At 39.5% G+C, this 13,364-nt stretch overlaps 1 protein-coding gene across 1 annotated transcript; it reads right to left on the bottom strand.

Moving 5' to 3' along the window:
• Positions 1-334: 334 nt before the first annotated feature.
• Positions 335-2,504, bottom strand: Pex5 (peroxin 5). The gene has a single exon (XM_067778578.1). The coding sequence runs from the start codon at positions 2,365-2,367 to the stop codon at positions 634-636; it is 1,734 nt and encodes a 577-aa protein (XP_067634679.1). The 5' UTR covers positions 2,368-2,504; the 3' UTR covers positions 335-633.
• Between the last annotated feature and the right edge of the window lie 10,860 nt (positions 2,505-13,364).

Genomic DNA, 13,364 nt, shown 5'->3' with positions numbered 1-13,364 from the left:
TTTGTTAAACTGAAAAAAATTAATCAACTGCAGGCGTGAATTTTAGTATTGGCTGTTAGCTACAAACTGACGAGAGCGCATGTTCCTCCCAAACCGAAGATACTACATATTTGGTTACTGAGCGTCTATTGAGACTAAACTTTGTACATGGTTCTCACTGCGTTTGAGATGTCAGCTAAGTATGTCATGGAAACTAGGACTGGACTTGCAGGGTTTGGCTGTTTTTCTGTTGCAAGAAATTTCTCAGAGGCCAACAAAATTCATCGTTACAAGACGCTGAAATCCAAGAAAAACTTCACTTTGTAAACTACTATGCAAGCAGCAACATTCATCATCCGTTTGAAGCTGCATAGAAACAAATTATTTTTATTATTATTTGCGTTTAATGCATAAATAATATTTCCCACTCGGATGCTCCACAAAGTTGTACATAGATTGCATAAAAAGGTGTAGGGCATCCGGAGGTTAAGCTTGTCAACTAAGCCACCACCATAAATTTTACAAAAACAGATGTACAAACTTATTTCAAAGTCCCCATTAACATTAACCTTACAATATTTAACAAAACTCAGTCACCCATCCTACATATTTCCCTTTTAGTACGTCACTTTAAGAGTTTCCAAATTTTTCTTTTTAAGCAACATCCTTCAACGCTTCATTCAACACTTTGAGATTGTGTTCGTTCGCTGCATCATGTAAATCGCTACGTCCCATTAACGATAACACCATATTCAATGTACTCCAAATTGATTCTGACATCTGCGCTTGTCCAACCCCCATAGCAGTCGCACCTGTTGTGGGCAAATCTCGCACCGCTGCCGTATTCGCTTGCATATTCAACGCTGTAAGCAAATGTTCAACAGCTTGTTTATAAGCCTTTAGATTCATGCAGCAAACGCCCACATTGTAACGCACACGTATAAAGCCCGGTTCGAGTTGTAATGCCCTTTGATACGCTTCCACTGCCTCAACCGAACGTGAACCATTTGCCAAGCTGGCGCCTAAACGATTCCAAATTTTGGCATTTTGTGGCTGAACATGCAGCGCTGAACGAAAGCAATCAACTGCTTTATCATACTCTGATGAGAGATTATAAAGTACGCCAAGTGCTTCCTGTACTTCTGCATCAACCTCTTGAGGATTACCGCGCACAGCATCGAGGTAAAGGTTTTGTACAGCTTGTAACTTGCTACCCCCTATCATCGTTGAAGTCGTGGCATCACTTTCAGTTTTTAATTCTGGGTGCTGTTCTAACAGATGTTTATATTTGGGATTTACTTCCATCCAATTGATTAGCATACGTAGCGCATGACTTTGTAGACTTTCATTTGTGTAACACACGGCCAAAGCCATTAGCACGCGTGTATTTTCTGGACACAGCGCCAATGAACGCTTCAATGCAGCTATACTTTGTGGATCCATTTCATTTTCTGCTTGTGCTAAACCCAGATGTTCCCAAGCTTCTGCATTTTCTGGTTCTTTTTTGACTGCAATCTCAAAACAGAGCACTGCGCTGGGTATATCACCTTGTTGCAAATACTCCTTACCCTTCTGCAAAGCATTTTCCAGCTCAGCCATTGCATTCTCTTCAGCAAACTCATATTCTTTATATGGATCATAGCTTTGGCCATACTCCGATAGCCATGGATGATCGGGATCTTCGGACAGCTTTTGCCATTCACTCTGTAAGCGTTGCCAAAACTTTTCACTGTAGCTGCTGAGTGTGCCTTCACGTTCTTTGGAATGATTTTGGAAATCTTCTATCCAGTCTTCCACATATTCATTAGTATTTGCAACTTGTGGTAGCAATTTATTGGTTTCTTCCTTTGTTAATTGTGTGCTTTCTTCAAAGAACTTGCTCGTGTTTGCCTCGAGATTTGGTTGGCATATGGCTAGGTATGGCGTTGGCAGCGACTGCATGCCCATATATGGAATTATTGGTAATTGACCCATTACTGAAGCTGAAGTGCTAGGCTCCACATCATCGAAGAATTCACGCACATGTACCAATTGTTGCTGCTGTGGTTGCATATGAACCATTTGTGAAGGTTGTGGTTGTATTCGCTGCTGCCCTCGCTGCATATGGAACTCTTTGGACCACTCTTGACTTGCACCATCATCTATTGCACGTTGTTCGATTTCACGCATTTCTTGTAGCAGTGCATTCATTTGAAATGATTGTGGTGGTGCTGCCACATGCCCCAGAAATTCGCTGACCATTTGCTCATCTGGATGTATGCCGCGTTCAAATTGGGTGTTTATGAAGCCTTCATCTTTGCGTGCCGCATCTCTTGTAAACTGCCCGCCGAGCTGCATGAGTGGATTGACTCCACCACAATCACCATCAACAAGCTGACGCAGAGACATTTTGTGAGGCTGTGGTTGTATGAAAAGACAATGAGGAGACACTGGAATATTTTAAAATTACAAAAAGAAAGATAAAAACTTTTCTTCGTGGTTGAGCGATAAGCAAAGTCTAATGTCCAGCAAAAAATAAATACAAATAACAGCTGTCGGTACGACAAACAGCTGTTTAGAGTTGCAACTTTTTTTACAGGTAAACAAAGAACATTAGGGTGGATAGTTTTGTAATTATAAGTATATCCGAAGCATGTTGTATTAAAGGATGCGCTATTGTGGCATAACTATTTCCTTATACATCAACTGATTTTAATTTAATTTAATTAATTTATTTATTTTTACGGCTGTTTAGGCCTAAAACTTAAAATACTAAGTACAATTCATTATTATAACCACTTATTTCTATTGAATATGCTGTTGGAATGCCATGTGATTCCGATCAGCATATTTACTGGCGTGACAAACGGACGAGTCTGGGAGCCACTCATTTAAGGAAGTTTGGAAAGGACGCGTTTCCAATCCTTTAGTGCTCCCAGCTTAAGGCAACAAAATTTGGATCTTATATTTTTCAATTATATTTGTATTTTAAGCTGTCGGAATGTATTGGTCTCCGACCAACACAGCTAAACATGTCTTTGGATGTTGGAAATTGAAAATAACGTGTACCCAATCACCCCTCAACTTTGTTAAGTAAATACGCTCTCGGAATGCATGAAGATTCCGATCAGCACAGCTCAAAATATAATAGGAGGTTGAAAAGGACGTGTTTCCAATTCCCCCTACTCCAACTGTCGGAATGCTAGTGAAAATACCCAATTCCAGCTAAATTAGTTGTTGGAACTGTCTGGAGTTACAGGTGGCGACTGATTATCTTTTCCTTAGGGCCGGGTGCATTGTATTTTGCTGCTACCAATATTACCATTCCCATTTCGCGCTCCAGTATCGGATATATCATGTAAAAAAAAAAAACATAAAAAAAGCTTTATCTTATCTTATTGGAAGGGTTTTACAATGCTCCAATAAACATTTTTTAAAAGTATTGAAGTTATTACTACTTTTTATGTGATTAGGAAGTTCATTGAAATATTTCAGGCTCTTATAAAATATATTTTGCTTGTCCACTTCTGTTTTGAAAAGAGGTAATCTAAAATTATTGTTTTCTCTGATTACGTATGAATGCGCATCATTTACATATATAAGCTTTTCGCTGAGGATGTTGGTAATTTACCTTGCTTAATATTAAATAAAAATTTCATACTGTGGTAGAATATAAGCTGTTTTATACTCAACCAGTTTAGTGCTTCTATCATGTTATTAATGGGAGTATGATACCTCATGTTTAATATAAATCTCATAGCTTTATTTTGCATAACTTGTAGCTTATCTACCTGTGTTTCATTGGCCATAAAGAATATTGTGGGACAATATATGAAATGCGGCTCTATGATGGATTTATACACTTTCAGTTTGTATTTTCTACTGATAAATTTGCATGACCTCTTCCAAAAATCAATTTTCTTGCCTATTTTGGCAACTATATAATCAATATGATCATTAAATTTTAATTTATTATCAATCTGAACCCAAAAGTGTTTGAAATTTTCAACTTTGTTAATTTTTGAGTTCATTATTTTAAGCTCGATATTACAAGATTCCTTATTCTTCGCTCCAGATATAATAGGTTTTATTAACATTAAGTTTAAGCTCATTGTTACAAAGCCACCTGTATAGTGAGTTCAAGTCTGCCTGCATTTTGCTCCTAGCTAACATGATATCAATTTCACTTACTTCGAGCAATGCGTCATCCGCAAACAGCCTTATTTTACTATGTTTTAGCGCCGAAGATATATCATTTATATATATGTTAAATAGGACCGGTGCAAAAACCGATCCTTGTGGCAATCCAATTCCTGTCAATACCTCATCCGAGACAACCGACTCAATGGCTGTTTTTTGTCTTCGGTTGCCTAAAAAGCTCTGAAACCACTGCAGCTCGTTGCCCCTTGTTCCAATTTTTTCTAATTTTTTAATCATTATATTTCTGTCTATAGTTTCAAATGCTCACTTTAAGTCGATAAAAACAGCAAGTATTCTTTTCTTTTGATTTAGTTCTTCTTTCCAACTCGATATTACATAATTTAACGCCGTTTCACAAGAGTGGCCTTCTCTGAAACCGGATGTTCTTTAATTAGCATTTTATTTATTTCCAAGTAACTTATGAGCTGATTTTCTACTACTGTTTCTAAAATTTTTTCGATATTCGGCAACGAAACCACCCAACTTAATGGAAAAATTTTAAAGCAAACGTACAGACAGCGTCCAAGGCAGTTCGTGCCGATATAAAGCACCCTCGAATGCGAAACAAGTCGAATAAGGTGAGATTTTTACCGATCGATACCTCTGGCCGTGTTATCGATAGTCTACCAGTTCCCTGCAAAAATTGTTGGATTACGTGTTCAATTTTCTTCATGTTGGAGTACTCTAACAATACTCCTTTGCAATGCGTTTGCGGACCATCATCAGCCGATTATTGCTCGTTTGTTAACGACCGTGATCACGACACGATGACGATCGAACAGACTTGCCAAAAGTAAAATATTGCATACAAATAACTAATAATAAAATTTTACTATGGCAACTCTGATAAAATGCAACCGCGCACTGGTCTTATGTATACATACTATAGTATAGAGAAATATTATTTTCTTTATTCACGCAAATGCTAAATAACATAATATTCGTATTAAAAAATATAAAAGTTGTATTGCCCCTCTTCATTTGCTTTCATTTTAAATTAAATTCACTCCGATAATTCTTTCCGACACAATTCCTCTTTTGGCATATGATCCTCTGTGGGTGCTCCATGGAGTAGTACAGTGAAAGTACTTTGGAAAGTACTCTCACGTATGTACTCTATGGAATTCTCACAAACAAAGCGAGAGTTGGATCGCCTACTCCTCTCCTAGGACATCGCAATGTTTGTATGAATACAGATTAGTTTTGGAATACTCCCAAAGGAGTATTCCTTACATTATTTATTGAGTACTCGCGTTTTTTGAAGGGCCCTGCAAAAATTGTTGGATTACGTGTTCCAGTTTCTTCATGTTGGAGTACTCTAACAATACTCCTTTGCAATGCGTTTGCGGACCACCATCAGCCGATCATTGCTCGTTTTTTAACGACCGTGATCACGACACGATGACGATCGAACAGAGTTGCCAAATGTAAAATATTGCATACAAATTACTGATAATAAAATTTTACTATGGCAACTCTGATAAAATGCAACCGCGCACTGGTTTTATGTATACATACTATAGTATATTGTAACCATGGTTCAATTATGTACAGGTTGGCTCATCTCATCAGCTGATTTTATTTATGTCATTGCATGGTCGAAGGGATTGTCAAAAGGAGATGGCAAACTCAAAATGAAACCAACACATTGGCAACATTTTACTTACACATAAAAAAACTGCTAAGTTTTTTGTTTCCATTCCATACCATTCGCACCAACACCAATACACAGATTTTGACAATTTGGACAGACATATTTTGTTGCTTTACAGATGAGCCAACCTGTATATAGTTGAACCATGATTGTAACGAATTTGCTGCAAATCCTCTTATTTGCAATCCTCTGCTAAGTTCGAATCACTAAACTGTTGAATAAATAACTCCAATTTGTAATAGGGGGACTCATGATAGCATATAAACTTATAAGGTGTAAAATTATATCCATTTACACACGCGGTTATATGAACGCACCTAGTAATAGTCTTGATAAACTTGATTGTTTTTCAGCTGTATTATTTCCAAAAAAATGTTTTTGATTGTTATACAAATTAAAAAATACCAAGATTAAGTGAAAAATCAAAACTAAAACGCCTTTACTTGCTGATGTTGGAGATTTTTGATGAAAATGCCGTCTGTAATGCCTGCAAGGTTGCATTCCTTTGAGTTTACCGCGTTTACACAATGAAATGTGCGCGTAAATTTATACAAATTGTGTAAATGATTTTTCATACAAAATTTGACAGCTCGTGCGTAAACTAGATAAATTTATACGTTTACACACTTTACATGAGTCCCCCTACTGATTGATAGCTCAATGAAACTCTACTATTCAAAATAACACTGCTATTGCTCGCTAGATATCGTCTTAATCAAACTGCTTGACAACCCAAATCAAACTGAATTACTTCTTACTCGCCTGCCCCGCTTTTATAGTTTACGCTGCATACTTCTAGGCTCTTCGATTTCCAGAAGTTACTAGTTAGTTTCGGCTACAAAATCGCCAGCCACAACTACGTGCACAAATTATTGCTCTCTTTTGTGACAACTCAGATAAGATATATGCATGTGTTTGTGCATAGCCGCTCCGCTGCTCGTATACGTACATATGTGTAGACGCAATTATTTATTCGTTTATGTAGATACATAATGATTGAATTATTGATGTGAATGTTTGTAGTTTACAGTCTCTCGCGCATACATAGGCGTATAAGTAAATGCATCTGTGTGTGACATCTTTCGGCTGCCTTATATATGTGTATACATGATTTGATTATTGACGTAAATACCGCTTATCGTGGCCTTGGCATCGCCTTAGTGATGGTATAACTTAGTGATGTTAATATCCGTGACACTGCCCTCCACCTAAGTCTGATCGTCCCGATCAGACAAATCTCCCGATCTAAACGTTGCCAGCCTTTCCAAATGGACCACTTTCATTTTGGTTCGTGGTTTACCGATGGTTTGTATGCGGTACACTACATCGTTGATCCGTTTTACAACTTTGTATGGGCCTTCCCAATTACACTGCAATTTCGGGGACAAACCTTTTTTTCGTTGCGGGTTGTATAACAGCACCAAATCTTCTTCCTGAAAACCTTCTGAATTAATTGCTTTATCATATCTGGCTTTCATCTTGTCACTCATAATCTTTGCTCGTTGCCTTATCAGATCATGTATTTCTCTTAGCTCTTCTTCCAAATCACTAGTGGATTTCCTGACATTTCTCTCCGCATTGGCATCTATCCCAAACTTCAAATCAGCTGGCAGTCTAAGGTCATTGCCAAAAATTACTTTTGCAGGGGTTTGGCCCGTTGTCTCATGCACTGCTGATCGGCAAGCCATCAAGAATAATGGTATGCGGGTATCCCATTCTTTATGGTACTTGTCCACTACTTTCCTTAAGTGCTCCTCCAATGTTCTATTGAATCGTTCTACCATACCATCGGATTGGGGATGCAATGCAGTTGTCCGTGTTTTTCGAATGCCCAATGACTTACACATTTCCTGGAACACAGCTGATGCGAAATTCCTGCCTTGGTCAGAATGTAACTCCATTGGTACACCATACCTTGCAACCCAATTGTTTATAAACACTTCTGCTACCGTTTCCGCTTCTTGATTTGGGATTGGGTATACCTCTGGCCATTTGCTGAAATAATCCATAACTACCAGTACATATTTGTTTCCGCCGTTGCTAGTAGGAAATGGACCGGCCACATCCATAGCGATCCTTTCAAATGGCGCACCTGAGTTATATTGCTTCATCTGGCCATGACTTCGTGTTCTGGGTCCTTTCGCTCTGCTGCAAACCTCGCAGTTCGCAATCCACTCAGTGACCGACTGACGGCAACCAACCCAATAGAATCTCTGTTTAATCTTCTCGAGCGTCTTCGTGATTCCAAGATGACCTCCGCTTGGACCATTATGCAGCTCGCTGAGCACATCAGGAATCCTCTTTCTGGGAACAACTATCAGTTTATTCTTGTATTTACCATCCTCACTCTCCCATACTCGATGAAGGCAACCGGATATCAATTCTAAACTGTTCCACTGTGCCCAATATGACTTCGCAATGGGACTCTCTGCTGACATCTCTTCTCTGTTTGGTCTTTCATTTCGTTCGAGCCCTTGCATAACACGTGACAGATCTTCTAGCATCTTCTAGCTGGCACTTTCTTAGCTGTTCCTTGTCCCATTCATCTGTACATGTTATAGTCATTAGCCGGACATCTATAATGTCTTCTTTAGCCTCGGCTTTTGAACAGTGCTTGCATTCCAAACTACATGGTATTCGTGACATTGCATCGGCATTTCCATGGGTACTACCTTTTCGATGCTCAATGGAAAAGTCATAGCTTTGTAGTCGCTCGATCCACCGTGCCAATTGTCCTTCCGGATTACGGAACTGCAGTAGCCATTTTAAAGCTGCGTGATCTGTCCTGACACGGAATCGCTGGCCGTAGAGGTATTTGTGAAAATGTTTAACGCACTCTACCAATGCCAACAGCTCTCTCCGCGTAACGCAGTAGTTCCTCTCTGGTTTTTCAATCGAACGGCTGTAATATGCAACTACCTTCTCCTGTCCATCGACCAGTTGTGATAAAACGCCTCCTATAGCATATCCACTCGCATCTGTATCTAGAATAAATGTTGCTCCTGGAATCGGATATGCTAACATTGGGGCAGTGCACAAACGCACCTTCAATGTTTGGAAAGCCACTTCTTGCTCCTTCTTCCATTCAAAAGCTTTATTTTTTCTTGTAAGCTCATGGAGGCTATGGGCTATGCTGGAAAAATTTTGTACAAATCGGCGGTAATATGTGCACAGCCCAAGGAAACTTCTTAATTCATGTAGGTTCTGTGGTCTTGGCCAATCCTTTACAGCCTCTATCTTTTCGTTCGCAGTGCAGATGCCCTCTGTCGTTACCTTGTGACCCAAATAATTTACTTCCTTTTTAAACAGCGCACACTTTTTGGGACTTAACTTCAGACCAGCGCCAGCTATTCTTTGGAAAACTTCCTCCAAGTTCTTAAGATGTTCATCGAAATTCTTGCCCAATACGATGATGTCGTCCAGGTACACCAAGCATGTTTTCCAATGTAGTCATTTCAATACCTGATCCATGAGTCTCTCGAAAGTAGCTGGTGCATTACATAGTCCAAAGGGAATTACTGTAAATTGCCAAAGACCATCTCCGACGCTGAAGGCTGTTTTCTCTTTGTCTTCCTCCTTTACCTCCACTTGCCAGTAGCCGCTTTTCAAGTCCAGTGTGGAAAACCATTTCGTACCAGAGAGCGAGTCCAGAGTGTCGTCAATTCTTGGCAATGGGTAGCTATCCTTTTTCGTAACGTCATTTAACTTCCGGTAGTCCACGCAAAACCTCATTTTTCCATCCTTATTCTTTACAAGTACTACCGGTGAGCTCCAGGGACTAACTGATGGTTCGATGACCCCGCTGTCGCTCATTTCTTGTATAATTTGACTCACAACTTCCCGCTTCGCCAGTGGAACACTACGTGGAGCTTGACGGATCGGCCTCGCATCTCCAGTGTCAATTTGATGTTTCACAATGTTGGTGCGGCCTGGTTTAGAACCATCCTGGTCAAATATGTTCGCGTACTTTAGGAGCAGTTGTTTTGCCTTTCTCTGATATGCTTCCTCTAGCCTCTGCGTCCATGCCGTGATGTCATTTGAAAGATTAGTATTACTAGCTGAAACGTGTTCCTGGAGCTGTTCACAGTTAATAACTACTTCAGCCTCTTGGCATCTTCCCAAAATATCTCCTTTAGTCAGTTTGAGTGGTGAATTGAACTCATTGAGTACTCTTACCGGAATACGTTCATCTTGTTTTGTCATAGCCATGGTTTTTCCTACAAGTATGTTCAGTGCTGATTTGTTTGCTGCTTCGACAACCCACAATTTGTTTGCCCCACAATATCCATCAACCTTTGCCCAGATGACTGCTTCGGATTTTGGTGGTATTCGCTGACTCTCTTCCACCAGCACTCGTTTACTGCTGTAGCCTCTCTCGTAGCCGAAATTAAGTGGTACATCCATGTTCTTATATCGCATCGTCTTGCTTTGCATGTCGATCTTGATGCCCTGGTCGATTAAGAAGTCCACTCCAATTATGGTTTCATCAACAATCTCTGCCACTATAAATATTGTGTACTACCGTGACGTTCCCAATTGCGACTTCACATGATACTTCTCCTAGAACCGTGCTGTTTTCTCCAGTGGCTGTACGCAATCTTGCTCCATGCAATGGTGTTATCTTCTTGTTGACTAAATCCACTCGAATGATGGAATGAGATGCACCCGTGTCTACAGTCAGTAAACGTTCCTTTCCATCCACATGTCCTCCGACAGTAAGATTGTTTGACCTTCTTCCAATTTGTGAGATAGAGATTATGGGGCATTCAATTGAGGGAGCCAGCTGTCGCCCCTTGCGGCTGACTAGATTTAGTTTAACGATTGAGTGGTCTTGGAGATTTGCTCATCACCTTCTGCTCTGCGTTTACGACCACCCACATTGTTGGATCTATTGGGACCGGTGCTGCAATGTCGTGCAATATGACCTGGGTTGCCGCACTTGAAACATTTAATAACTCCGGCATTTTTCTGTTGTGATCCCTTCAGTGCTTCCAAAATTGTGTCTACCCATTCTGGCCTTTCTACTTCTACACGATAAGCCTTATATGCTGGTTTACTCAATAGGGAGGCAGTTTCCTGAGTCAATGCATGTGATACCGTTTCAGCAAATGTCAGTTTTGGGTTCGCGTATGTAGCTCGCTTCGTTTCCACGTCTCGTATGCCATTTATAAAACTCTGGATTTTTACCCTCTCGGTGTATTCCACGGGTGCATCCGCATTTGCGAGATGAGCCAACCTTTCAACATCTGAAGCAAACTCCTGCAATGTCTCATTTGCTTTTTGGTAGCGGTTTTGCAACTCAATTTGGAATATCTGTTTTCTATGCTCGCTTCCATAACGTCGTTCTACAGCAGCCATCAATGCTTCATAATTGTTCCGCTCTCATTCGGGAATCGTCTGTAGGATTTCCGCTGCTGGCCCCTTCAATGCCACGAACAGTGCAGCAACTTTATCTTCCGCATTCCAGTTGTTCACTGCTGCGGTCTTCTCAAACTGTAGCTTAAAGACCTGGAAAGGAACGGAACTGTCAAAGGATGGTGTTTTTACCTTTGGATTACTCGCTGAAACTGCTGGACGATTTAGTTGTAACTGCTCGATACGCCCTCTCAAAGCATCCACCTCGGCCTCGATTTTATCCTGTCGACTACTGAAGCCTTCATGAAACTGGGTTAGTTTTTCTTCCATATGCGCTTCCAGTTTAGATGATATACGGGCTTCCTGCTCTTCTAGTTGTGCGGAGATCTGAGATGATATCTGTGCTGAAATTTGTGCTGACATTTCCGAAATACGCGTTTCTTGTGCTTCAATCATTGATGTTATACGTGTCTCTTGGGATTCCATCTTAGATGTTATATCTGTTTTCTGTTCTTCTAGTTGAGATGACATATACGTTTTCTGTTCTTCTAGTTGAGATGACATGTTGGTGGATATTTGCGATGACATTTCTGTTATATGTGCCTCTTGCGCTTCCAGTTGGGATGCCAATTGCGACGACATTGATGATACTGTCAATGTTTGGAAAGTACTCTCACGTATGTACTCTATGGAATACTCACAAACAAAGCGAGAGTGGGATCACTTACTCCTCTCCTAGGACATCGCAATGTTAATTGGAGCACACTTTTTGTATGAATACAGATTAGTTTTGGTATACTCCTATACTCCCAAAGGAGTATTCCTTACATTATTTATGGAGTACTCGCGTTTTTTGAAGGGTAGACAGAGTTGCCTAGTAACCTTTTGAGCGCTAAGTTTTGACCGTTTGCAGTTTTTATGCAAAAACACTTAATTAAAGCTTAAATATTGTGGAAATAACTCGAAATAATTATGTGAAAGTTCATATTATAAATAAGTAACCTATTTATACTTATTTAGTATTAATTACAACCTTTTACAACGTCAAAATTTAAATAGAAAAAGCCGATTGTTCCATAAGCATGCATTCAAGCAAGTCAATGGCAACATTTCTGCGTTCCCACTACGGGCATAAAGGTCCAATTAATGGTAACTTATAACCACAAAACCATAACCAGATAAAACAGCTGATCGAACCTACCTTATGCAAATCAATGTAAACCATTAATGGTGCCAGGGATGCACCTTAACGTTAAGCTAATCGTTTATCAAAAAATTTCCACCGTCTCCGTTCAAACACTTCGAAATATTATCGATAAAGAAATTATCAAGATAAATTGTATCTCGTTTTTAACCCAAACGAAAAGCTTTCGTTATCGTTAAAAACGTTAATAAAAACGTGATACTTTATGTTTGAATTGTGCTGGCAATGCTATAGCCATGGTGAAGCCGTAAGGTGGTAACAGCGAGCGGACATACACACACAAACTGCATGTAATTTGTTTGCGTAATTCGTTGGTGGTAATGTCAAAAATACTCTGAGAAATGTTCGTACTGTCAAAATTCATGAGAAAAGTTGCAATCAGCTTGGCTAGTGCTTTCACCTTTAATGACTCCACCATCAATTAGCTTTGCCAGCATAGTTTGAAATTAATAATCAACATCAACGATTTGATTTCGTTTTGATATGGCAGAAAACGAAACAAAATCAATTCGTTAATTTGACGTTCTTAACGTTAATAAACGAAACGAAATGACTTTGTTTTGTTTATTAACGTTAATTATCGTAACGCAATGATATCGGTTCGTTGGTTAAGCATGCCTGAATGGTGTTATACCATAACGCTAACGCCATAACCATATCATAGCCAACTAATTGGTTTTTGGTTTCTCGTCATATCCATAACCTAAAAGTATTTGAGTTGGTGAATGTAATAACTTTTTGTAGATTTTATTCATTGTTTTGGATACGTTATGACTAAGAGATTTATTTTTTGTGGGATATGTTTGTAATTTTTTGCGTTTTCTTATTTATTGAAATTTTCACGATTTTTAGGTTAAAGCACCATTAATCGATCACATTAGAGATGTTTATGGATATGGGTATGGTTGCGACAATGGCGTTAGGGTTAAGAAAGTTTAATTGGCCTTTAACGTGCGTTACACACGTCGGTGCATAACTGCAGCTTTAACTGCA

Source organism: Eurosta solidaginis, chromosome 4, assembly GCF_040869045.1.
Source record: "Eurosta solidaginis isolate ZX-2024a chromosome 4, ASM4086904v1, whole genome shotgun sequence".
Classification (NCBI taxonomy): domain Eukaryota; kingdom Metazoa; phylum Arthropoda; class Insecta; order Diptera; family Tephritidae; genus Eurosta; species Eurosta solidaginis.
This window is presented reverse-complemented; position numbering and strand designations above follow the sequence as displayed.